The sequence below is a fragment of the Geotrypetes seraphini genome, chromosome 3, assembly GCF_902459505.1.
Source record: "Geotrypetes seraphini chromosome 3, aGeoSer1.1, whole genome shotgun sequence".
Taxonomy (NCBI): domain Eukaryota; kingdom Metazoa; phylum Chordata; class Amphibia; order Gymnophiona; family Dermophiidae; genus Geotrypetes; species Geotrypetes seraphini.
Genome location: NC_047086.1, coordinates 210,288,266 through 210,315,742, shown reverse-complemented (window position 1 = coordinate 210,315,742; position 27,477 = coordinate 210,288,266). Strand labels below are relative to the sequence as shown.

Sequence of the window (27,477 nt, the reverse complement as noted above, 5' to 3'; positions counted from 1 at the left end):
GCTTTAACACTGCACACAGAGCCTGACTTGAGGAAAAAGGCAGTTCTCGTTTCACTCCGCACTGTCACTGGGAATAAGTCTTTGCAGCTGTGAGGCTTGGCAACAAAATGTGCTGTGTCCGTCTGTACATGTGTATTTGTGTATAACCGCCTCCAGCACAGGCGGGGCCACAGCAGCTGCTCCTAGATGAGAAGTTATGGTACAGAATATAGGGCTGGCTTCCCTCCACATTGGAGGCCAATCGGGGTGAGGGTGGGCAGTTTGGAACTTGAAGGCGTATTAATTCCAGAGCAGGACTGCTTGCAAAAATTTATATCTGTTTAGTTTGCTTGTACCTCTCCCTGCCCTACAGCAAGCACTTCATTCTCCCTGCCAGACACACATCAAGCGTTGCACGGGGGGTGACCTAATTTCTTTTTTTTTTTTTTTGCCTTGCCTTTGCGACGACTCGATGGATATGTTATTTAGCACAAGTCCTCTGGAAAGCTAAGACTGCAGGCTCTTCATCAAACTGTGGAAGAGGGTCTTTTGGGGGGTGGCAGTGGGTGCAATAACATGAAGGCTCCCCAGCGGACCCCAGCACGTACGGATCAAATGCTTGGTGCCATGGCTGACATCTTGAGTTCCTTTGCTTTACCAAGCCATCAGTGGGTACGTTCTGACATTTGTTGTTCTTTGGGTTTCAGGATTTGGTCTTCATTTCCAGCAGTTTTAGAGGTGGAAGAATTTGGCTTTCACAGCTCATAGAATAATGATCAGTTGACTCATGAGACCTCCTGTTTATAAGGGCCTCTATAACAGAGCTGATACTCAGGATATCCACAATGAATATTCATTAGATGTGTTTGCATACATAGAGTCAGAGTAAAGCTAATTTGTATAGATTTGTACCCTGAAAGCCAGACCTATTTAGGATCCTCTAAGACTGGAAATTGCAAATTCCTGCTCTCGATCTCTCCAATGAAGGGCTTCCCAAACTTGCTCTGCTGACCTCTGCTGCCAGTCAGGTATCCGGGGCATCCACTGGAGGTAAATTGCATGTACACTTCTCCCTCTGTATTCGCTGTGATAGGGGATTAACAGACCCGCAAATGCAGAAAAACCGCAAATAACTTTTTCATATGTTTGCTGTTTTCTATTAAAAGCCATCATGAATATGTTGAAACTACGAATAACATGGTGGGAGACCTGGCCTGTTCCTAAAGGAGAGGCAAAACACGGTGAAGAAAGTGCTGGGAATTGGCAATTTTCTCTGCAAACGCTTGGAATCGGCGATTTCGCTAAGCAAGGTGACGTAATTGTTTGGGGGAAGGAGTCAGCAAACTAAAAACCGCAAATAAATCGAAACCGCGAATACGGAGGGAGAAGTGTACTGGGTCTCCAAGGTTCATGCACGTATCTCATGCATATTCAGTGAAGATATTCTGAAATCCTGATTGGTTGTTAAGGTTTCCAGGGTTTGGGAAGCCTTACTCTAATACACTCATTTGCTCTGGCTTTTTGTTACAATGATACTCTGATTCTAAGAACATTCAGTCAAATCCCCATCTGTGTTCCATCCTGCAACAGCAATTAGTACCGTAATATTTTATACTTTGTTGAAACTGTTATCTTTAGGGCACAGGATTGGGCTAGGTCTTTTTTTTTTTTTAAATTTTTTTTATTTGCAATACCTTTTATTGACTTTATAAAAACCATAACAAGCAAAACAGTGTGCCGGCTCTTTTTAACATTTGTGTGTATTTCATTAATTTGAAGAAAATTATTTTTTTTTTAATTATAAGTTTTCATTATTACATACCATGTAAACAAACACTTGTACAGAAAGTGAATTAGTCTGAGTACAACTTCGTAAAGTGCAAATCATACCTTAGTCAAATTATTCTTTGTTTAATTTTTTTTGTAAATTGTATTAAGTCACTCAAGTCCTCAACCTAGGATTCCAAGATTACACATAGACAAAAAATAAAGGGAAAAAATACTACAATATAGCAAAATAAACTACAGATAGTGCTGAGGTAGGAGCAGCTTCTATAACTATTGAGCACTTGATTTTCCTTCATTTTCCTTAGACAAATTTATCCTAATCTTCCTGCCAAAACCTTTTGGGACCTAGACAGTACAACGGTGTATGAAATAAAGGACCAGTTGTTAGACGACAAGACCAGCATACGCTGTTAGTATGCTTCTATCTTAGACGATATTACTAGAGTCCAAATCGCTCTCCCACTCCCTTTTTACAAAACTGCGTTAGACTTTTTTTTAATCACCGGCCGTGGCGGTATTAGCTACAAGGCTCATAGGAATTCTATGCGTGCCGGAGCTAATACTGATGCGGCCGGCGATAAAGCCTAACATGGCTTTTAAAAGGAGCCCTCTGTTTGCCAAATATTCTATGGGGCAACTCTATAAACTGGTATGCAGATGAAATTACTCTAGGGCAGTGGTTCCCAACCCTGCCCTGGAGGACCACCAACCAGTCAGGTTTTTGGGATAACCCTAATGAATATGCATGAGAGAGATTTGCATATAATGGAGGTGACAGGCATGCAAATCTGCTCCATGAATATTCATTAGAGCTATCCTGAAAACCTGAGTGGCTGGTGGTCTTACAGGACAGGGTTGGGAACCACTGCTCTAGGGTATAATATTATTTATAGTCTTTAAATTTGTAAACATTATACCAATTAGAGACATTCTTTGTGTAATATATGATTCTTCAGGTTTACTACAGTTAAAGATTGTATTCGAAACAAGATTTATAAATTGGCATTTATCCTATCAAGCTGCACATTGGGACTCTGAGTTTGGGCCATTTGTTAGAATGTCTGACTTGTATGCATTTTAGAAAGCTTTTAAAAACTTATTGATTTTCTAAATTTTTGAGATTATTGAATTATATTGTAAATGTAATTCACTGATATTATTCCATTTTATTTTTGTGAACACCACATAGAACCATAAGGTATTTGTGATACAGAAATAAATGTTTGTTATATATTGATCCTGCTCAAGATTAATGTTAACTTAATTATACCATCAATGCACCATAGGGTCTCGTAATAAATTCTACACATACATCAAACTTCTGTCAACTAAATGGAAAATTTACTTATCTGGTTGACAGTTTCACGTGCTGTATTCCTCCAAAGTCAAATTTTTATCAAAATCCATTTGTGGGCTCTAACAAGTCCAGGGTGATAGTACAAAGAAATTCAAACTGCTTTGTCAACTCTTTAGGCCCGATTCACTAACCTGTCCTATCGTGTGCGATCCATGGCAGGCTGACGAATTCTCAACGCGTCCTCATGCAAATGGGGGCGATTGAAGGCACGTCCCCCCACAACCGCACGGATCGCTGGAGAGCGATCCTTGAGTATGCGCAGACAGTCTTCTTTGCCTGTTGATGATCTGCACATGCTCACCGCGAAGGAAGAGCTGGAAACTTTGGCGAGCCCGTGGTTTTTACCTGCAGGTTGAAAGCGGGGCTGTACCGCGGGTTATAACCACATCATCGGGGCAGAGAGCAGGGCGGCAAGAGCAGGAGAATCGTGGCAGAGAGCAGGGTTTTTGCACAAGCAACTAGTCCTCAGCAGTCGTTTGTTTTTTGATCGGGCAGCCCAGTCGTTGTTCCTGAAATTGTTTTGTGAATCGCGTCCTTCCTACTTTGCATGCTGCTCCCCCTTATTTGCATGTGCGGATTGGATCGGAGGATGATCGGCACAGAGGTTAGTGAATTGGGTCAGAGGAAAATTGGGTCGGATTGGTGAGCTTAGTGAATCTAGCGCTATGTCTCCAACTACCATTGAAATGCTTTCATGTTTCCCTTATATGCTACTGCTACTGCTATTGCTACTGCTATGATTTTGCCAACATTTGCTTATTTCTGATCTGAGGAAGAAGGGGTTACCTTTGAAAGCTAATCATAACTACATTAAACCCCTCCTTTGCAAAGTTGCACTAGCATTTTTAGCACCGGCAGTAACAATTCGGATGCTCATAGGGATTCTACAAGCATCAGAGTTGTTACTGAGGCGGCCGGCACTAAAAATGCTAGAGTGGTTTTGTAAAGGAAGGGGTAAGTTAGTCCAATAAAAAAGGTATTTTGTTTTTCCATAATTTCTACATATTACAATGAAAACCCACCAATCCACTCCATGTCCATTAAAAAAAAAAAAGACTAAATCTTCATCCAATCTTTAAAGTAGAAAATTAAAAATCTTGTTCAGATCGGATGAAGATTTCTTTTTTTAATGGACATGGAGTAGAATTTGAGTTTTGGATTGGTATCACCTTGGACTTCTTAGACCCACTAATGGATTTTGAGAAGACTTGACTTTGGAATAATACATCACGTGGAACTGACTACCAGAGAAGTGAATTTTCCATTTGGTTGACAGAAGTTTGATGTATGTGAAAGCAGGGTAAAAAAATTGATTAAATAACCCACCTGAGAGGGGAAGTAGCTGGCAGAGGGCTGAAGTCAAGGTGGCCAGAGGCTAACTCAGGCCGGAGAAAGCAGGTCCTGAAGACAGGAGGCCGGTCTGGGGTGAAGGGTGTGGTGTCGTGGGCCTGCCGCGATTTAGAGGCACCTGTCTTTGGTGCTCCAGGGCCCCAGTGGAGGCAATGTTTTTATTTTATTTTTCCCAGTGGCAGTGGCAGCTTTGTTTTTCTTTTCCGGCAGCACAGAACAGAGATCAGTTGATTTGCCGGGCACCGGAAGGTGCAGGGAGAAGGCTGAAGATACATTCATGAAAAAGCTGTGCACAGGAGAAACACGTGCCAGTAACGGGGCCGTGCTGTAGATCAACCCAAGTGGGGAGAGCAGAAGAGAGCCTGGGAGGAGCAGAGAGGGGGCATCAGTGGAGGAATTCTAACATTGGGGACCTGGCCAGGCATCAACCAGGTCTTCGAAGAAAAAAGGTAGGCCATTGAGGCCTTGACTGAGCCTGGGGCCTGGCAGCGGTGCGGAGATACTTCAGACACCGAGGGGGGCTCCACATTATTGAGGAGGTGGTCCCATGTCCCATTGAGGTGGCAGAGGTACAACAGGACCCTGGCTATGGGAGGCCAGGGTCAAGGAAGACTCTTTGTGGCCTGATGAGGCCTTATGTTTGGGCACGTTCACAGCTAGGAGAAGAGAGGGGCTGAAGAAGTGGGGCTAGGAGAGTGCCCTGTATGTCAGGAAGCATGAAAATCGCACCACCTGATTGGTTGAGGCTCCAACAACTGTAAAGGGCAGGGCAAGAGTGAGGGTGAACTGCTCTCGTGCTGGAAAGCACAAGAGAGAAAGAGCAAGCAGTAGTCTCAGCCATAATTGACCGAGACTGAATATTTTCACATCCCTCAGGTTTTTAAATTAAACTCAAAGATAGATTTTGGGTATAGGCAGTGGGGAGAGACGGGTAAAATTGATTTTGTGCTGGTATGCATGAATAAGTGTGTGTGTACATATGCATGGAGTTCCAAGCTTTGGAATGGAGTGCTTGTGTGGATTCTGTGAGAAAGGGTTGAGTCATTTGGAGACAGGTTGTGAGAGAGTGAGGACCTTGCTGGATGAATGTGTGTAAGCTGGGATTCTTTTAAGGTTTGTCTTGAGTATAGTAACTAAATTCTGAGAAAGCTATATAAGGGTCTGTGTGAAAAAAAAAGTTGTTTGAGCAGCTGAGGAGCATTTTTAAGTTTATTTCTGAGATCTTTTCTATACAGTTTAAGAGGTGCGTATTCAGGGGAAGCTAGAGAAGTTAAGAGGAGAGCTAAATTTCTTTAATAAATGAATCTTTGGTAATATTAACAAAGGTTTGAATGAATTTTGGAAGATTTCTAAATTTTGGTTTTTTGAGCTTTGACTGATCGTTTCTGAGAATAGAATTTTTGAGGTGCGAGTCTAGTTTCACATTTAAAGATTCAAACAGGGCTGAGGATTTAAAGGAAAATTAAATGCCCCGTTTACCTGTTCAGTGATCGGCTGCCACTGTAAATAAAGTAAGGAGGTAGCTTTGGAATTTCTAAGAAGCTGTAGAATTGAAAGCTTGAGAGTAAGAGTTGGAATAAAGGAAGCTGAAGTCTGAAACCCTCGTTAAGATTTCCCTTAGCTATTTTTTTTTTTTTAAATTTGAAAAGAACAAAAGGACCCATTTAGATTATACCACAGGGGAAGAAAGGGTTTTATTTTTCTTTTAAGTAATTGAGAATAGTGAGCATGTACTTACCTGAAAGAGTATTCCAGCAAGTGTTCCAGCATCGAGGTCTGGTTCTTGTGGCTCCAATTGTTCCTGTACCTTCTATCCAGTGCTGGTGGAGGTACTGATCGAGAACCTGGGTTCCCGATTCCTGTGGCAAGATCCAGTGGTTCTTGGTTCTAGTTGTTCCTGATCTGAAGGTGTTCCTGGCTGCAGAGCTAGCCAACGCAAGAGAGCTGCAGAGGGCCTGAAGAGAGGTTTTAATTTTATATATTTTACTGTGCACATTTTTTTAGTCTTTGAAAGTTAGTGTGTTAACTTTTTAGGCTGAATACTCATGCCAAATTCAAATAGAACTCGCACTTACCTGAGCTGAAGCAATTTATCTGCATCTGGTGACACCTAGAGTGGAGAAAAAGAGAAAAGACAATTTACACACAGAGCACCTTGTTCTTGTTTTAGAACTGCAAAAGTTAATTGGTAAAGAAAAACATTTATCTAAGTTCACTTGCAAGAGTGCAGACTTGCTATCTGTGCAGCAGCGGTGAAAAGGGCAAACAGAATGCTAGGAATGATTAAGAAGGGGATCACAAACACATCTGAGAAGGTTATCATGCCGCTGTACCAGGCCATGGTACACCCCCACCTGGAATACTGCATCCAGCACTGGTCGCTGTACATGAAGAAGGACACGGTACAACTTGATAGGGTCCAGAGAAGAGTGACAAAAATGGTTAAGGGACTAGAGGAGTTGTCATACAATGAGAGACTAGAGAAACTGGGCCTCTTCTCCCTTGAAAAGAGGAGACAGAGGGGACATAATAGAGACATTCAATATTGAAGAGAATAGACTTAGTAGAGAACGATTGTTCACCCTCTCCAAGGTGGAGAGAACGAGAGGGCACTCTCTAAAGTTAAAAGGGGATAGATTCCATACAAACGTAAGGGAGTTCTTCACCCACAGAGTGGTAGAACTCTGGAATGCACTTCCAGAGGCTGTTATAGGGGAAAGCACCATCCAGGGATTCAAGAAATGGTTAGATAAGTTCCTGCTGAACCAGAACATAAGCAGATAAGGCTTATACTCAAATAGGGTACTGGTCTTTGATCTAAGTGCCGCCGTGGCACGATGGACCACTAGTCTGATCCAGCAGCGGCAATTCTTATGTTCGAGTTCACACAGTGATCTGGGAAAGAAAGGAAAGAACATTCACAGATAATATATTTTGCTGAAGTAAAAGGGAAATAGAATTTAAAGAGAAAGAAGTAGTAATAATCATAACTTTATTCTTGTATACCACCACACCACACAGTTTTAGGCAGTTCACATCAAGAGAACTGAACAATCAGTGATAATACATATATAGGGAAATACAAAAAGCAAAAATAAGTTATCAGATTACAAATTTATCAGAGATAAGTTTCCATCAGTTTTCTAAAATGGTAAGACTGTGCTTGAGCAATAATTGTACTTAGCCAGTTATTTCAATTTACCTGCCTGAAATGTGAATGTTATCTAAATACCTCTTATAATGACAAGATTTTAATATCAGATATGCAAAGAAATTAGTCCTTTGGATAGATTTATTAGTCCTATACAGTTCAAAATGAGAGGAAAGGTAAACTGGAGCCAAACTGAATAACGATATAAAACAGGTACACGCAAATTTAAACAAAACTCTTGCCTCAAAACGGCAACCAGTGTAGCTGTCGATAGTAAGGGTTAACATGGTCATATTTTTTTTTTTTAAACTGAAAATCAAGCGAACTGCTGCATTTTGAATTACTCTTAATCTTTTAAGAATTTTTTTTATTAGATCCCAGATATACTATTTTGCAATAATCAAGAATAGACAAGATTGAGGACTGTACCAATAGTCTAAAAGATGTTGTATCAAAAATATTTTTTAATGGTTCGGAGTTTCCAAAGAGCACTTACCTGACGGTTTTCTTTTGTGAAAAAGGGCAATCATAAATGCAAAATTGTTAAGCACTTTATACTAAGTCTAGGGCTCCTTTTACAAAGGTACGCTAACATTTTTAGCGCATACATCGGATTAGTGCATGCTCGCCGAGAAACTACCGCCCGCTCAAGAGGAGGCGGTAGCGGCTAGCGCGCGGGGCATTTTAGCACACGTTATTCCGCGCGTTAAGGCCCTAACGCGCCTTCATAAAAGGAGCCCCTAATTTTAAACTAGAAGTTGGCTTTAATATATAAGCAAAATTTTAATTAATTTTATGCTGAATTTTAGTCTTAATCCAGTTATTTTAAAATAGAAAAGCACTTTAGTTTCTGAGATACATGGTAGTCTGAAAAAAACCTGCAGCAGAATATTCTGATGCAATAAATGTTTCATTCATTTTTAGTTTAATCTTGTAAAAGTGTATTTTGAGTCCTTCTACCAGGTGTGTGCTGGAGCACACACTCATGCAGGAATTTTTCTCGGTTTACATACGTTTGCGGTGCATTTGAGTGGAAGTGTGCTCTGTCCTTGGTGAGATTTTCTTACTGCTCAGTGCTATGACCAATGGCAGACTTGCAGTTGCCTAGGACATAGTAGTGCTGAAGCCTCAGGGGTTCTGCAGGGGTTTCATATGTTTAGAATTTGTTTGAGACCCCATGGTATGATGGTGGTATAATTAACATTAATCCTTAGCAGGATCAACATGCAGATACTGAGCACCTTTCACATTATAAAACCTAGAGGTAGGTGTAGGGTTACCAGACGTCCGGGAAAACCCAGACATGTCCAGATTATGGAAGTCCCTGATGTTGGGGCAGCATGTGGAGGACCTCCGTGCATGCACAGATGTCAGTGTGGTGATATCATAAGCATGCGCTCATGTGTGAAATGTCATTGCGTCGGTATCCATGGAGGTCCTCTACATGCTGCCTCGACAACATGGAGGTTAATGTGGGGATGTGGCTGGGGGCGAAATGGGGCTTAGCCATGCATCTGGGATTTCAGCTTAACAAAATCTGGTAACCCTAGATAGGTGCCACTTACATATGTCAAAGATGCCATTAATTGACAGTTAGGCACCTATGTGCACTAGGCGTTATTCTATAAGGGCCACTGCGCCTAACTGCAAGGAGATATACACATGAAAACAGAGACTATTTTTCACACACCACACACCAAGAGGGGAACCAAGCACTCATCAAAAACACAGCAGCACCAGCAGACTCACAACAAATAGGGAGACAGCAAACAGGAAACCAGGTTACATCCAGCCAACAGAAACAGAAGGTTCGCAACACATAGCTCAGACAACTCAGAAGGGGAACAGGAAATGATCGCCCAAGGAAGTCAGAAGATGAGCTTTCCAGTCTTCTGCACCAGCTGCAATATGTATGACTACCTCCCCTTGGGGACTCGGGCATACATTTGCAGTTGGTGCATGGAGCTGGATAGCCTGAAACGGCAAGTCCAGCTGCTAGAGGAGACAGTGATGGAACTAAGAGTACTCCTCAACTTTGAAGAGTAAATCCATGAACAGGAGAAGTTACTAATGGAGTCCAGTACCAACGAAGAGATCAAGGAGCTTGAGAGATTCATTGAGGAAGTCCACCAGCAACATGTGGAGGCCCCAGGGCTGGAGAGCTGTACCCAAGCAACCCAGGAAGAGAAGGCCTAGACGAGATGAGAGGATACACCACTACAATCACTAATGGGTCTGAATCAGAGACAGAGGGCGACCATTCACTTAGAGGAAGGAGGAGACTGAATGGGGATGTATCACAGGAGAGAGAGAAGATTGGCCCTGCACCATGGATGTGGACTTACGACCCCCAAGGAACCCCCGAGTAAAGAAGATGGGGATCATCGTAGGAGACTCCATTATACGACATGTGGACAGCCACACCACAAGAGGAAGAGAGGATAAACTCGTCACTTGCCTGCCTGGAGCAAGAGTGAAAAATGTGGCCAACAGGATCACCATAATCATAGACAGTGCAGAAGAAGAAGGCCCTGCTGTGCTTATCCACATGGGAACCAACAATGTGAGCGGACGGAAGTATGACGGGGAAGAAATGAAGGGCCAGTTCCACTCACTCGGAAGAAAACTGAAAGTCAGGGAGGTGAAGGTGGCCTTCTCTGAGATCCTCCCGGTACCAGGAGCGAATGAGAAGAGGCAAGATCAACGCCTGGATGAGAAGATGGTGCGAAGAAGGCTTTGACTTTGTGCGCAACTGGACGGCGTTCTAGGGAAGAAACAGGTACTACAGAAAAGACGGATCACATCTCGCCAAGGAAGGAGCAAGAGTATTGGCAGGCAACATGAAGAGGGCCATTGAGAAGGCTTTAAACTAAAGCTCAGGGGAAAGCCGACAGTCGACCACTAGTCGATGGCCCGGGTGATGAAATGCCCCGAAGAAGGAACTATGGACAACTACTCAGACATAGGGGGAGAAGAGCACAAAGCAAACAAGGGAGACAATGTAGAAGCACAGACAGATACCACAAAAGAAACAGTAGGGGCGGCAAAGCTTAGAAAGCCCAAGAAGGGATCACGAAGGGAACTTAAATGTATGTACACGAATGCTAGGAGCTTGAGAAACAAAATGGGAGAGTTGGAGACAATAGCAAGATGCGATGAACTAGAAATCATTGGCATAACAGAAACATGGTAGAATGATGAAAATGAATGGGATAAAGTACTGCAGAGATATAAGCTATACAGAAGGGACAGAACAGGGCAGAAAGGAGGAGGTATTGCCCTATATGTTCAAGAAGGAATAAAATCTGTTAGATGAAGACAGAGGGGAAAGAAGTTGGAGTCCCTCTGGATTAAGATTCCTAGACACAATGGTACAGACACAAAAATTGGCCTTTATCGACCCCCAGGACAGTCAGAGGAGAGACTCAGAAATGATAGAGGAAATCAAACAAGGATGTAAGACAGGCAATGTAATGATCATGGGAGACTTTAACTTTCCAGGGATAGACTGGAACCTGGGAACCTCAAACTGCAGCAAAGAAACAAAGTTCCTAGAAATGATAGGTTTTCATCTTTTTCTAAAGGACAAATACTGACTTTCCATCTTTACAGTTAGAGGAAGAGTTCCAGTGTAAAGTTGCCAGATAAGGAAAGAAGTTTTCTCTTAGATGTTATTCCTTGTATGGAAGGAAAGTATAAATAAAGTAACTCTGTAGATTATGGGGATCTATTTGAAGGCTGAATGATCAATGACACCATATAGCTTGGTGCTATTCCTAGTCAAATTAAAAAGCTAAAATACATAATTTCAGTTGAGATTCTGCATTGTGCAGTTGTGCAGAATTCTGCAGGGGTGGGGAATTTGATGTCTCTGCTCACTCTCTTTCTCCCCCAGGTCTAAGCTTGCACAGCAAGGAGGAGGAGGAGGAAGAAAACTATTGCACAGCAGGTCACTTCCTCCTCCTGTACCAACTTAGATTCAATTATTTATTTGAAACCGCAGTCCTGCACGTCACAAACAGTCAGATCTAAGTTGGCACAGGAAGAGGAAGTGACCCGCTGTGCAGTTCACTTCCTCCTCATGGGAGCTCAGCGGGGGAAGAGAAGAGTGAGTAGAGTTGCCCTCTTCACAGCTGAAAAGAAAAGAGGTGTGCAATGGGGAATTGGGCGCAGACTAAAGCAGAGATTTATAACATTGGAGGGAAGATTGGGGGGCTGTGGGGAGAGAGCAGGGGAGAAGAGATACAGTGACAGCTGGGGAGGTGAGGAGAAAGAATGAGAGATTGGAGTATTGCATGCTGGAGAAGACCGAATTATGGGTCATGTTAGTTTTTAGGAGGCAGAATTGCAGTTGAAGTAGGGTTGCCATATTTATGAAGACAAAAAAAGAACACATGAACCCACCCACACTCCACCCATTTCTTTGGCTCCTCTTCCCATCCTCTATACCCTTTCAGTGTTTCTTTCTTTCTCTCTCCCCTCCCATCCAGCAGTACCCTAATCCATGCTCTTTTCCCAGCACTATCTCCTTTCCATAATGCTTCTCCAGTCCTCCCTCCCTCCATGCTGTCTCTCCAGCCCCCTCCCCTCCCTTCCGACCTCTGATGCTGCTTCCCCTCATGACTCTCCCACTTACCTTCTCCCCAGAACCGGCTGCTGTAATTTAATCTTTGGGCAGCTGGCAGTACCAATGAGGTAAGCCCACTGCTGCTAGCCTGCCCTGGAAGCTGCCTCTCTGCAGTGACTTCCTGTTCCTGAGTAGGCAGGACCTGCAGAGAGACAGCTTCCAGGGCAGGCTCACCTCGCTGTTGCCAGTTGCACAAAGATTGAATTACAGCATCCGGGCCTGGGGTAGGTGGGGGAGTCAGGAGAACCAGCTAAACCTGGACAGACTCCCCCCATTTAAAAATAATCATTCAATCACCCGGACAGTCCTCTAACAAGAGGACATGTCCAGGTTTTCCCTGACATCTGGCAACACTAAGTTGTAGTGAGAGAGGGAACTGGGGAGGCTGGAAAGGAAAAAGCAGGAAGGAATTTCAGACCTTATGATGGAGGAATTCACAAAACATTACAAAAACTTAGCAGAATTTTCAGAAATTTTACTACTGCTGCTATTTCTATAGTGCTGCTAGACGTAAGCAATGCTGTACATTAACATGTAAGACAATCCCTGCTCAATAGAGCTCAGAGGTGTTGGAACTGGGTTGGTGGGTGGAGCTAGGGATGCCATGGCATGGGAACGGGGCCAATGGGAGTTCCACTGAATTCATGTAGGCCTTCTCCTTCCTTCCAGCCGCACTTCTTCACAAAGCCGCAGGCAGTGATTCCTACATGCTGCCCATGGCTGAGTCGGAAGCCTTCCCTCTGATGTCGGAGGGGAAGAGAGCGATGAGAGGGAGAAATGTTGGATGTGGTGGTAGAGAGGGAGCAGTGGGACAGATGGAAAGGGATGCAAGAGGGAAGAATGTTGGACATGGTGGAGAGAATGTAGGGAGAGATGTGGTATGGTGCTGGAGAGAGGTGATAGGAGTGTAGGGTGATTAGTGCTATGCAATTACTGATAATAAAAATCTTGTATGTCTAGGGGTTTATTTCTTTATCTTAACACAGCATCCCGTGGTCCCAGAGAACAAAATTTTAGCTTGACTATTAGCTCATTGACAATGAACACACTGTCCTGAAAGCAATTGTCTTTACTATGGTTCTTTACTACAGGAAACGAACTTGCCTGAATACAGGAAAGACAAGGCACAGCTTAGTTACAGGCCTAGATAGGTAGATATTCATAAATGAACACAATAACACAGAAAAATGCGCACAAATAATGCTAATTTAGATTATGCAAAGAGACTAACATTACTAAGAGCAAAGAACATCCAGCAAGGATTTGCCATACTCTAATCTCATAAATCTACCCAAAACATGGAAAATGGCTGTGAATCTGTCTAACCCAGCACTATATAGGATATGCCGCTCACCTTTTTATAAGTAGAGGCCTTCTCCGTCGAGGTTGTCAGACTGTTCATGACTTGTCTCAGGGCACTGTTCTGGGAAGGATACAAGCGAGCACCAATAGCTGTACAGTACAGGACAATCTCAGACTTGGTTTCTCTCCAGTGCAGGGAGACACAAGGAAACTGGTCCCAGTAACTTGATTCAGGACAGCCTGCATGCACCTGAGCTGTGCATAGGCTCTGGTCACCAACACTCCACACTCTACTCTTCTGCACAAGCTTGAAGTTCTCTTCTCCACCTCTCACAACCAACTTTCCAATTCCATCTGCAATCTTCCAATCTACCTGAGACTGGTCACGTCCTTTCTTTCTTTTCTCCTCACTGCCCCAAAAGGGGGTTATCTCTGTCCAATAAAGTCCTAGTTGCCAGACATTTCTTTCCCACATACGACATATCCTGCATTAACTTCCCAAGGTCCAGTGACCTCATAGATTGTCTTGGAGATAAGATAGCCCCAAGCTCAGCAGACCACTGGTCCATATGGATTCTCCTTGTTATCACACATTCCTCAGGTAGTGGGCCTCTTTGGCAAACAGACAAGCAGTTTGAAATTCCAAGATGTTGACAGAAGGGAAAATAATTTTTCTTCACTAGGCCAAAGCCTAAAAATGGTGGAACAAGCATAGGCCTACAGGAAGAATGTTGGGTATGAGGTTGGTAGGCAGGAACAAAAGATGCTGCACACAGTCTGGGGAATGAGATTGGGAGAAATGTTGAATGTGGCAGTAGAGGGGGTAGGAGAGATCCACCTTGGATCCCTCCCCCCCTCTCTCTCTCCTTACTCCCTTTGCAGCAAGGGAGGGAATGAGAGAAAGAGATGGTGGACAATGAGAGAAAGGGAGACTTTGCACATGGGGGTGGAGGAGAGAGAGGAAGAAATGCTGCGCAGGGGTAGGGAGGGAAAAAGAATGCACTTTGTATAGTTTAATTTTGTAGTTAGCATTATGTTGTGTGTATATGAAAAATGAATGGAAGACATGGCATTATGATTAATACTATTATTATTATAGGAGTGGGGTCTGGGAGCAGAGATGGGGGCAGGTTTGTGGAGGTGCTTAGGTGGGGTCTAAGGCAAAGCTTTTGGCCCCCCTAAATCAAAAAAAGCATTCCTTTACCTATGATAGAGCTTATAATCTAATTTAAACAGACAAACAGGACAAGTAGGAGTTAAGAAATTTCTTACAGAGGGAATGATAGAAGGGGTGGAGTCTGGAGCTGGCAGAAGAGGAGAAGGGTACAGATAAGAGAGACTTACCTGATGAATGGAGTTTGTGGGGAAGAATATAAGGAGAGATACTGAGGAGCTACAGAGTGAATGTACTGTCAATAAGAGGAGTTTGAACTGTATGCAGAAATGGATAGGGAGCCAATAAAGTGACTTGAGAAGAAGGGCAATGTGAGCATAGTGACAAGATTAAGAATGTTATAATGCTTTTGTATCACTCCATCTTGAGTACTGTGTTTAATTCTGGTTACCTTATTTCAAAAAAGATTTAGTGGAACTAGAAAAGGTTCAAAGAGCGATCAAGATAATAAAGAGAATGGAACTCCTCTCCTATGAGGAAAAACTAAAGAGATTGGGTCTCTTCAGCTTGGAAAAAAGAGACAGCTGAGGTGGAAATATGATTGAAGTTACAAAATCCCGAGTGCTGTATGAATAATGGGTAGAAGTGGATTTTTTTGTTGTTGTTTTTGTTTGTTTTTTTTACTCTTATCAAAAATTACAAAGACTTAGGAGACACGCGATGAAGTTATAGGGAGATACTTTTAAAACCAATAGATGGAAATATTTTTTCATTAAGAGAATAGTTAAGCTCTGGAACACGTTGCTAGAGGATGTGCTAAGAGCATTTAACGTAGCTGGCTTTAAAGAAAGTTTGGACAAGTTCCTGAGGAAAAGTCTATAGTTTGCTATTGAGATAGACATGGGGGAAGCCACTGCTTGCCCTGGATTGATAGCATGGAATGTTGCTACCACGTGGGTGCTACCGTGAAGACAGGATACTGGGCTAGATGGACCATTGGTCTGACCCAGTAAGGCTATTCTTAGGTTCTTAATATAAGTCGTGAAGCAGAAATTTGAATAGATTGAAAGGGAAAGAGATGGTTTAGTGGAAGACCTGTGAGAAGCAAATTGCAGTAATCTAGACGAGAGGTGATAAGAGTGTGGATAAAGGCTTTGGTAGTGTGCTCCGAAAGGAAAGGTCAGATTTTGGTGATGTTACTGTATAGAGAAAAACGACAGGCTTTAACAGTCTGTTGGATTTGTGCAGAGAAAGAGAGAAAGGAGTCAAAGATGACTCCAAGGTTACAAGCTGAGACAGGGAGGATGAGTGTTATTCACAGAATCAGAGAATGGGAGAGGAGGGTTTAGGTGGAAAGATAAGAATCTCAGTCTTGGCCATGAACAGAATTCCACCAGAAGTAATATGTACCCTTGTTGGGATCCAATGTAGTTCTCTCATGCATATTCATTGTAGATGTCATGAAAGCTGAATCGACTGTGGGGTTCTCGGGACAGGTTTGGGAAGCCCTGCAGGTACATTTCTTCCTATGAAGCACCTTCAGTTTGTAAGAACACTTGCATAGTTTCCAGTATTAGTGTTGATAAATTCTCTTGTTAGAAGTTGTGTATTTAATTCAAGATGGCTTCTCACTATGAGACATTGTTAATAACCACTTTATTTATTCTTTGTCCTTCTCAGCCTTCTCCTGGAGGCACTAAATGCTCCAATGCTGCTCTGATGCTCATAGGAATTTTTTGAGCGTTGGAGCATTTAGCACTCCTGGCTGCAGCTGAAACCAGGGTTTTCAGGTCTTACTCAATGAATATGCATGAACTACATTTACATACAATGGGTATTCAATATATGCAGATTTCTCTCAAGCAAATGCATTGTGGTAATCTTGAAAGCCTGATTGCCTAGATGTGCCTTCAGGACTGGCTTGGGACACAGCCAGCTAGATAGGTTTAAATGATATCCACAGCAAATATGCATGAGATAAATGTGCAAGTGTTACCTCCATAGTATGCAAATCTGTCTCATGCATATTCATTATTATTATTTATTTAATTATTTCTATACCACTCATATCCTAAGTGGTTTACATTCAGATACTTTATCATATTTCCCTATCTGTCCTGGGGACTAAGTGACTTGCCCAGGGTCACAAGGAGCAGCAAGGGATTTGAAGTGAACCCACAACCTCAAGAGTGCTGAGGCTGTAGCTCTAACCCCTGTCCCACACACTCCCATTATTAGTATCCTGAAAACGTGTCTGGCTGGGTGTGTCCTGAGAATCGGGTTGAAAACCCTGCTTTAGAGTAATTAGTGAAGTTGAGCATATGGTAAGCTTCATGGAGCTGTTGTGGTATCCTGAATGGTACCTGCTGCCACTGGCACCAGAAAACCTGTTTAATACTGTGTGATTTTTTTTAAGGAACCTGTCTGGGCTTTCCTTCTGGGCAAGGAGTGGAAGGGTGTAGTTTGGATGTGAGCAATCGGTCAAGTCCGGGGAGAGGCATGTGTCTGCATGGAGGAGAGGGGGAGGGAAGGATAGAGAAGACTGGAAAATCCTGTGTGATGCCTAGAAGAGTCTGACTCAGTAGGTTCCAATAGGTAAAACATAAGGCTACCAGATGGCTCCTGATCAGAAAAGAATAGACTGAGCCAATCTGGTTTTATATTTCCCTTTCCCATTGCATCTGTAGTCTTCAGTCCACCAGGTATGAGAAATGGAAACTACAGGGGAAATATTCAGCTAGGATTATCAGATATCCGGGAAAACCCGGACATGTCCTCTTTTTCAAGGACTGTCCGGGTGCCTGGAGGGATTTCAAAACCTAGCAGTTTGTCTCGGTTTTGGAAGGCCCCCAGTCTCTGAGCCACGTCTGGAGGGCCTCTGGGCATGCACGGACGTCAACATGATGATATCGCACGCATATGACAATCATCTCGTCGTCATCTGCGCTTGCATGGAGATCCTCCAGATGCAGCCCCGAGCTCAGGGAAAGAGACCTGAGGTTTGTGGGAGGGGGGGGGGGGGGGGGGGCTGGGGCAGAGCAGGGCAGAGCCAGGTGTCACTTTTTTTTTTTAAAGAGGAAATCTGGTAATCCTATATTCAGCAGGTAGTAGTCAGCGTTTTTCTGACTGCCACCAGCCTTATCCCCAGAATGTTTGGCTATGCCCAGGCTCCGGCACTGAATTTCCAGGCATACACAAGGGGCAAAAATATAGCTGGTTAAGTGCAATATTCAGCACTTAAGTGGCTATGGTGAACAACATAATGACAGAATTGTATTTTTATGTGTTCCTATTTATATGGCTATCCTAGCCACTTAAGTGAAGAAAATTGGCACTTAACCAGCTAAGTCCTGACTCCGCCCTGGGAACACCCATAAAACAGCAAGTTCCAGCCTAGGCACTAACCAAGCATTTTCAGTGGCACTCTCTGGAAAAGATATGCTGAATATATTCAATTAGCCCCAGAAACAAATTTTAAATCACTTTAAATATTGACCTTTGCATCTAGAACTGTAGGGCCTGATATTCAAAATATCTATGCTCCTACTAGACTTCTTTAAAAATGTACTAGAGCTGAGGGCCTAAAAATTTCACCAAACACCTAAATTTAGGAGCATGAAAAGTGGGTGACAACAGAGATGGATTTAGGGAGGGGAAAAAATGTAGGAATTAAGCACTGATTTTCAGCATTGGATCACAAATTAGGCTTATTAAAAACAAATGAAAGACATGCCAAAATGAGTTGTACATACATTTCCTCTTCCTTTCAGGTATTGTTTGACTCTATCCCTAAGCTTATCACAGACACTGCTCTATGGGAGTGGAGGGGTGGCTTAGTGGTTAGAACTGCTGCCTCAAAACCCTGAGGTTCCATGTTCAATCCCAGCCTGCCTCTTGTAACACTAGGCAAGTCACCTAGCACTACAGTGCCACAGCTACCACAAGTGGATTGTGATCCTGTAGGGACAGATAGGGAAAAATACCTGTGTATCTATCTACTATTCGATGTATTCTAAATCATTTTGGGTGAATCTCTTCATGAAAAGGCAATAAATAAATACAGGAGAGGCAGTTTAAGGTTTTGCATAAGTCATTACTAACATTGGGGAAAGCAGATGGACCTTTGGGATAGTGACTTTAGCAACATATGTAAACATATTCCTGGCATATTTCTTCCTGGCACATTTCTTGGAGTCTGGCTGAGAGCCTTTCAGGTCATAGAAATAATAGGCTCCCCCATGGAATGTTACTGTTGGGGGATCTCTGACATGTCTCTGCAGGGCCTTCAGGACCATTCTAAGCATTTTGTGGGGTTAGCTACCCTCCAAAATGATTCTGAAGTTTTGGACAACTGAAATGGTGCCACCAGCTAATGTATGGGATAGAGTTATACAAGAAGTGGCTAAATGGGAGCTGTGATATGCAAAGAAAGTGCAAACTGTGTCCAAACAAGACTTCAGAATAAGTTTATAGCTGGCAATTCAGGTGCTAGTTGAGGGATATTTTTTTAGCCCTCTGACTGTCTACTCTGTTAGTTCATAAAAGGCACGGGGGATTTTAATTTTCTTCTGATTTTCTTTTTCATTTGGACAGTGGCGTACCTAGGGTATGTGGCACCCGGGGCACATCATTTTTTGACACCCCCCCCTATGTAAAAAAATATTTTTTGTAATGACCATGAAACAGAATAAATGGTCAGAATAGAAACAGGCAGTGAAAATTTTCTTATATTCCAAACATAACATAACATAAATTATGTCTGAATTGTCATGACATCAGAAGTACATATGGAGTAGTTGCAGGTGATGCTTGGGACAGTTCTGATTGTGTTAGTTCGGTTTTATGTGTGTTTTGAATAGAAGGGTTTTTATTTCTTTTTGAAGGTTTTGCAGTCTGTGGTCGATGTCAATTGGTTGTAGAGTTGGGGGTCGAGTGTTGCAGCTCGAATGGCAAGGAGGTTGTCGAACAGTTTTTTTCTTTTGACGTTTTTGGTTGGAGGGTGTGTGAATGGTGCGTGAGTTCTCCTATGTCTGGTTGAGGTGGATTGAATTATTTAGCTGAAGAAATTAGTTACCCCCTCATCCCACACACATTAATTCTCTTCCATTTTTGTTCCCATTATAAAAAACACTGATAAGTTCCCAGAAAAAAAATACATTAAAATAAGAAGTGAAAACAAAGGCCCCTACAGATGAGAACATAACATAAGAATAGCCTAACTGGGTCAGACCAATGGTCCATCATGCCCAGTAGCCCATTCTCATGGTAGCCAATCCAGGACACTAATACCTGGTCAAAACCCAAAGAGTAGCAACATTCCATGCTACCGATCCAGGGCAAGCAGACACTTCCCCCATGTCTTAATAACAGATTATGGACTTTTCCTCCAGGAATTTGTCCAAATCTTTCTTAAAACCAGCTACACTATCTGCTTTTACCATAACTTCTGGCCACTTCATTTTTAAGTTTAGATCTTTCCTTTCAAACAGAGACCTTGCTAGATGTCAAATACAGCACAAGGTAACTTCACATGGACTTAGCTGTGCAGGAAATGTGAATCTCCTCATACACCCACCATATAGTGCAAAAATGTGCAAAGGTCTCTTTTTTTCTTTCGATCACTACATAGCCTAATGCCACACAAGCAGCGCTGTTACAAACATATTCTGTAGGTCAATGCTAAGGATAACAGTTTCCTTCCTTGGACCAGAAGGAGATAAACCACTGGAAGAGATCCCAAAACAACACCCAAAGACCCACTCAGTGTGTGAACCAGTTGAGTGGAGTGGACTAACTGGGGGGTGGAAATGGGCCCGGAGTTTGCTCAGCAGAATTTCCCAGACCACCTCTTCCTCTCAACACATTGACACGCTGCCACCATCACCACTAGGAACACCTCACTGGGTAGGCCAGCTATGCTATAAACTTTATAAAACACATTATTATATTTTCTTATAAAGCACATATTTTAACTGAACTCTCTGACATCCTCAGCCTTTCCATTCACAAAAATAGAAGGAAGAAAAGTTCCCATTTCCTGCTGTCTCATGTCCCCGGCCTATACAATATTTTTTTTCTGCAGACCCTTCAAAAGTCTGACCAAATCCTCGTTTCACTTGCATTATAAAGTACTGAGGATGCCATCTCTCCCCAATCCCAGGTCCTAAAGTCTAAGACAGTAGCGCAAACTAATGCTGCCAGATACAGGAAAAAAATTTTTGATTTCGATTCAGCCCTATTGAATTGGTTTTTCAATTCGATTTTCCTGCCCAGTTGGGTGATTTTTTTCAAAACTCCTGGTGGGTTTTATAGCTTTTTCACCCCCTTTGGCTTCTCCTAACCACACTGGCGCTGTGGTGTAAATAAAATAAAGAAACAAAAGGACTTTTCCTCTCTCTGTTAAATCCTAGCTCACGTTTGCAGTCCAACACCAGCTCTGGCAGGATACACATTTCAAATCTGACATATTATAATCACAAAACAGAAAATAAAATTAATTTTTCTACCTTTTGTTGTCTGGTTATATTTCAAATCTTGTTGGTCCAAGGCTCTGGTTTAATTCTGATAACTTGCTTGCCAGGGTCTCCTTCTTTCTGCATGCTAACCATCCATCTGCCAACTCTGTCCTCCCTTTCCATTTCCCTTCCATTCCCAGGAAGTCTGGTATCTTTCCTTTTTTTCATCTCCCTCCACAGATCCACCTTTTCTTAAATACCCTTTCATCCGGCATCTCTCCCTCCTTCCCCACCATCCCAGAGTCCACCATCTCTCCCTTTCTTTTCCTAATTACCCTCCTATCCAGTATCTCTATCCCTCCTCCACACCATCCCTTGTGTCCAATTTCTCTCCCTTTCTGTTCCTTCCCTCCCTAAATCCCATGGTCCATCATCTCTCTCCCTCTCCTCTATTTTCAGACCCATTATTTCTTCCCCCCCCCCCCAAAGTTTGGCATATGCACATCTCTTTAAACACCCCCTTCCCTCCGTGTACTTCTAAATCATGGTCCCCCCTTGAAGGCCTGCACCCCCCTTGAAGGCCTGTCCCATCCCCTTGTAGGCCTGTCCCCCCCTTGAAGGCCTGCCTGCCTGTCCCCCCCTTGAAGGTCTGCACCCCCCTAAGGCCTGTCCCCCACTTGAAGGCCTGCACCCCCCTGAAGGCCTGCCTGCCCCCCCTTGAAGGTCTGCACCCCCCCCCCGAAGGCCTGTCCCCCCTTGAAGGCCTGCCTGCCTGCCTGCCTGTCACCCCCTCCCCCTTGAAAGCCTGCCTGCCTACCCGCCCCACCCTGAAGGCCTGATGCCCCGACCCACTCCGAAGGACCGCTCGCCCCCCTGGCCTCCCCGCACCACCTATGAAGCAGCCGCAGCAGGATCGCGAAGTCAGCGTCAGCGATCCCTGCGCTGCTTCCTGCGCCACGGTCCCGCCCCTCCTCTGACATCAGAGAAGGGGCGGGATCGCGGCGCAGGAAGCAGCGCCTAAGCAGCGCAGGGATCGCTGACGCTGACTTCGCGATCCTGCTGCGGGCTGCTTCACAGGTGGTGCAGGAAGGTCAGTGGGGCGAGCGGTCCTTCGGGGGTGGGGGGGACTAAACGGCAAGGCCGGGAGCACCCCCCTTAGGGCTGGCACCCGGGGCGCACCGCCCCCCCCCTTGGTACGCCACTGCATTTGGAACTTGCTGGAATTATTGGGGATGTGGTAGACCTGGGAGGAAGAGGAAAGGAAATTGGGTACTGGGGAGGGGGGGAAGAGAGATTGGGCAGGACATATGGGGTTTTGGTTGGATTGTGGTTGTTTTTTTTTTTTTTTTTAAATAAGAAAATGTTAAAGCCAAGGGATGGTTCTGCTTTTATGATGTATCCAATATTAGGATATGAGCAAAAATTTTCATCATGAGTAAAGGACTGAGGGCAAAATTCTCAAAAGCTTAACGCTGTCGCTAAACTGTTTTCCGGTGGTTTAGCCTATACGCAGGGGGGCCTTAAACAATTTGGACCAGTCAGAGTCTCATGCTCTTCCCCAGTGCATCCCAAGATGCACCGAGGAGGGGAAGGCCCATTTTAGATGATGTAGCAGCTGGGAGGAAGGTGTCCACGTCCTCTGGGTCATCGATTTTGAGGTAAGAGGGGCGGCGGACACAGGGGAGGGGGTCACTACTAGGTGGGGGCCGTAAGGTCAGGTTGCAGTAGGGTTTAGTGCAGCAGCAGGAAAGAGTGGGCATCTCTCCTGCTGTGGAGGGCAGTCGGGTCATGGTGGGGTGGTCCTGGCGGGGATTTTAGTGCTGCAGGAGGGAGTGGGCATCTCTCCTGATGCACGGGGAGGGGCGGTGGGTCGTGGTGGGGAGTTTACTGCAGCAGGAAAGAGTGGGCATCTCTCCTGCTGTGGAGGGCAGTCGGGTCATGGTGGGGTGGTCCTGGCGGGGATTTTAGTGCAGCAGGAGAGAGTGGGCATCTCTCCTGCAGCAGAAGGGGTCACGACTGGGATTTTAAGGCAGTGGGAGAGTGGGGGCATCTCTCCTGCTGATGTTGTGTTTGGGTTTTTTTTATAGTGTTGTCAGCATTTTATCTGCGCATGTGCTCATTGCTATCACCAGCAATAGGCACTGTGTCTAATCTTCGCTACTGTCCGCCGACCTCTATTGCATTTGCAATTTTTTTTTAAGAATGTCTCGCTTTTTTAGATTCGGTATCAAAATGGCTGCGATAGCAGACTGTCGCTTTTTAGCATGGGCTTTTGAGAATCCTGGCCTGAACTTTCCATGAGCTTTTCTTACAGATACACACACAGACTTACATATACATAAACACTTATAGGGAAGTTGAAATGAGCTGTACTTTGCATGCTTTCCCTGCTTATTCACCTGTACTTTACAGCTACTCTGAATTTTACTCAGATATTGTACGTTCAGCACAGCTTAAAAGGAAACACTACTTTCCTTGTATGAAAAAAGGGGGCGGGGGACAGTAGGGGCACTTTTGAACACAGCAGGAAAGAACCCCTTCACTGTCTACCAGTTTCCTCCCCCAGTACTTCTGTTATTGACAATATTATGCTCTCCAGGAAATTATGTACTAAAAAAAAAATCAAAATAATGCATATCAAAATGATATCTTCAATTGCACAACTTAATCACTTATAGGGAGCTAAGATACATAAACATTTAATACCTGATAGTGTAATTCTCTATCAGCTTATTGCATCCCTTTGTTCTATTAATATTATATGGGATCCTCAGCGCCACCACTCAGAGCTCAAATAGATTTCATAGCTCTAAGCTTTATGTGTCAGCTCCTCATTGGTTCCCTGTTGTTTATTTCATATTCTTAGTATATGCTTTTGTAATGTTTTATATTTTAATTTTATAAATACGTTTTCATAAGTAATAAGTTATTTAAGTACTTAACTTTGACTTGTGGTCTCTGGCTAGGGGAAACATAACACCGACATGTTTCGCTCCTTGAGCTTTATCAAGGCTTGCCCCTAGAAATAAAACAAAAGCTATCAGCTATTATTTAGTCGACTACAGACAAATAGTAACAGAACTCAAGATGATACATTTCTTTTAAAGTGTCCTGCCTATTTGCTTACCTAACGTTTTCGCCGCCAAAACCTGTGACCACTCTATCATGCAGATATGGCGGCGGCGTTTCTACTGAGATTTTAAAGACACCGGGACCCGCCTAAAACGTGACTGCGTCATTACGTTGTTAACGCGTCATCCAGGGTATCCGATGCTATGCTATTAGGAATTATATACTTAAGAAGAAAAGCCAAAATTTTAGCTACCTCCTCACTTTGGGATTTAGTACCTCATATTAATATTATAGCAATGAAGCCCACTCTAATTCGGCATTTAAGCCATGCGGGATCACTGTGTTGAGGGTGTGGATCCACCGTTGTTCTTTATAGTTCAATAATTCCTCGATATTGCCTCCCTCCCGTCCCCATTCTAACTTTTCAATTACACGCCATTGGATTTGTTCCATGGTGTGTTGATATTGTAAAAAATGTTCTACCATTGGAGCTTGTAGGTTCTTTGTTTTAATACGTGATTTATGTTCATTGAGTCTTATATGTATGGGTCTAGAAGTCCGGCCCACATATATAAGACTACATGGACATATTATAATGTATACGACGTGAGCTGACTGGCAATTCGTGTTAATACTTGCTGTGATCACTTTCCCCGTTTGAGGGTCTTTCCATCTAGTGCCTGTAATAGTCGTGGAACACCATTGGCAGTGTCCACAACATGTGTGTTGTCCTGTCAGATTTGTTTTGTAATTCCCTAGTTTCTGTTGGATTAGAGTCTGCCCTATAGTTTTTCCTCTCTTAAAGGCAAACATAGGAATTTCTTTGAAAATTTCATACATTTGCAGGACATGCCAATATTTTCTAATGTTTGCAATAAGCTCTTTTGCTGCTTCTGAATATGGGAGCACACAGATTAATCTTTCAGTGTTTTCTTCTTCAGGCTCTCTTTCAGATATCAAGAGATCTCTGTTTGCGTATTTAGCTCTTGTAAACGCTTGCTTGATAGCTTTTGTGGGATACCCTCTGGTTTTAAATCGGAGTTTCAACTCTTCCGCCGATTCCATAAAATCTTGTACATCAGATGATACTCTTCGGAGTCTTAAAAATTGGCTCACCGGTAGATTAAATTTTAGATGGTACGGATGGTGGCTGGAGAAGTGCAATAACGTGTTCTTCGCCACTGGTTTTCTAAAAAGTTTTGTTTTCAACCGGGATTCTTCTTTTATGATAAGCAAGTCAAGAAACTCTACCCTATCTAAGCTATAAGAAGGGGTAAATTGAAGATGGGGATTTTTTGTGTTAATCCAGTTTAAGAAATCCAACAAAAGACTTTCAGGACCCTCCCACAAGAAAAAAATATCGTCTAGGAACCTCTTCCATAACGTTATCTTTTGAAAATAATCCGAGGTGTAAATGTAGGTATTTTCAAACTGTCCCACATATAGCGTAGCTACTGATGGGGCCAACGTGGCCCCCATCGCCACTCCTTGTGTTTGTTTATAGAATACCCCTTCGAACTCAAAATAATTTTCTTCAATCACCCACCTGGATAGCTGTACCAAAAATTCAGTGGTGATACGTTGAGTACCTACTCGTTTCTGAAGGGTATCTTGAATAATAGCTATGGCGCCATCTTGGGGGATGTTAGTGTATAGGGACACTACGTCTAGTGTCACCAGAAAGGTCCCAGGACTGACAGAAATTTCCTGAGAGAGAATCCGAAGCAAATGGGAGGAGTCTTTCAAGTATGAAGTTGTTTTTATTGCTTCTTTAGCTAGAAAGACATCTATAAACTTGGATAGGGGTTCCAATAAGGATTGTCTTGTATTTACTATGGGTCTGCCTGGTGGTTCTTTTAATGACTTGTGTATTTTTGGCACAAAGTATATATAAGGTGTGCGTGGATACTTTTCCAAAAGAAATTGGTATTCTTTTTTAGTCAGTATTTCTTTTTCATAATGTGCAGTAACCCAATCGAAAACCACTTTCATCAAAGGGCCTCCTGGATCTTGAGAGATAGGTTTATATGCCTTATTGTCTGATAATTGACGCAACGCTTCTTTTAGATAGTTCTCTCTATTCAGGATGACAGTGGCGCCTCCCTTGTCTGCTCTAAGAATCATACAATCTCGTTTTTCTTTTAATTGCATAAGAGCTTTATGTTGCGTGTGTGTTAAATTATAAGAAACCTGTTTATGAGAAAATGATTTTTCAAACTTTCCAAACCCTGCCAAAACCAAATTTCGAAACGTTTCCACCGCTGGGTCAAGCGGACCCGGAGGATTCCACTTAGATTCTTTCTTACAAATAGATCCCTCATCTTCTGTCTCAAGACTTTCCTTATTTAGAAAAAATAATTTTAATTGTATTTTTCTAAGAAATTTAAAGAAGAACAATTTCAGTTGAAAAAAATCAGGATATTGATTAATTACATAGTTCAGTCCTAATTCTAGGACTGTTAGTTGGTCGTTTGTGAGGGGGGTGGTAGAGATGTTAACTACTGAGGTATCTACTTCATCTTCCCATTGGTTCCTGGTTTTCCCCGACCTCTCTGGGCTCCTCTGGATCTTCCTCTCTGGCGTCCCCCTCTTGTTCGTCCCTCGTCCCCCGAATTTTTTGTTGGAGGAGCTTCAACTGAATCCCCACTAGTGGCCTCTGAATCATCAGAAGAAGCATTAAATGCTACTTTCTTTTTTATCATTACTGGAATAGTTTTTTTATTCCATGAATAAACTCGTCCCATATGGTAATCTTTTTCGTCTCGTTTCCATTTTCTTATTTTGGTTTGTTTAGTTGAATCTTTAAATTGTACCAAAAGGTCCTCAAGATCATTTCGTTTTTTCTCAAATTCTTCCTTTTCTATCTGATCTTTCATTTGTAATTCCATAGAGACAGTTTTAGATCTTAGATCTAACTCAATGTCAGATGTTGTTTCGACTAGTAGAATCATTAGGTCTCGTGAACAGCGATTTAATATCGCTGTCCACTTATCCATGAAGGTTTTATCTGATGTCATTATTTTCGGCTCCTTCAATATTCGTAGACCTCGGGGGATCATACTTTTCTTAAGGTACTGAACTATTGTACTACCATGTAGTTCAGCCCTAATTAGGCGTTTGTGTGTCTGTTCAAGATCCAACCATGATGTCTGTGAGGAGGTTTCTTCTTGATCATCAAGAAGAGCAGGTCTTTGTATGACATGTTGAAACTGCAACGTTAGGTAAGCAAATAGGCAGGACACTTTAAAAGAAATGTATCATCTTGAGTTCTGTTACTATTTG

At 43.1% G+C, this 27,477-nt stretch overlaps 1 protein-coding gene across 1 annotated transcript in view; it reads left to right on the top strand.

The window, feature by feature from the left end:
• Positions 1–472: 472 nt before the first annotated feature.
• ARHGEF25 (Rho guanine nucleotide exchange factor 25) overlaps positions 473–27,477 on the top strand; it is a 380,835-nt gene continuing 353,830 nt past the window's right edge. Inside the window, exon 1 of the mRNA XM_033937480.1 lies at positions 473–651. Coding sequence (XP_033793371.1) covers positions 556–651 — 96 coding nt within the window. The 5' untranslated portion in view covers positions 473–555. The remainder of the gene's footprint in view (positions 652–27,477) is intronic.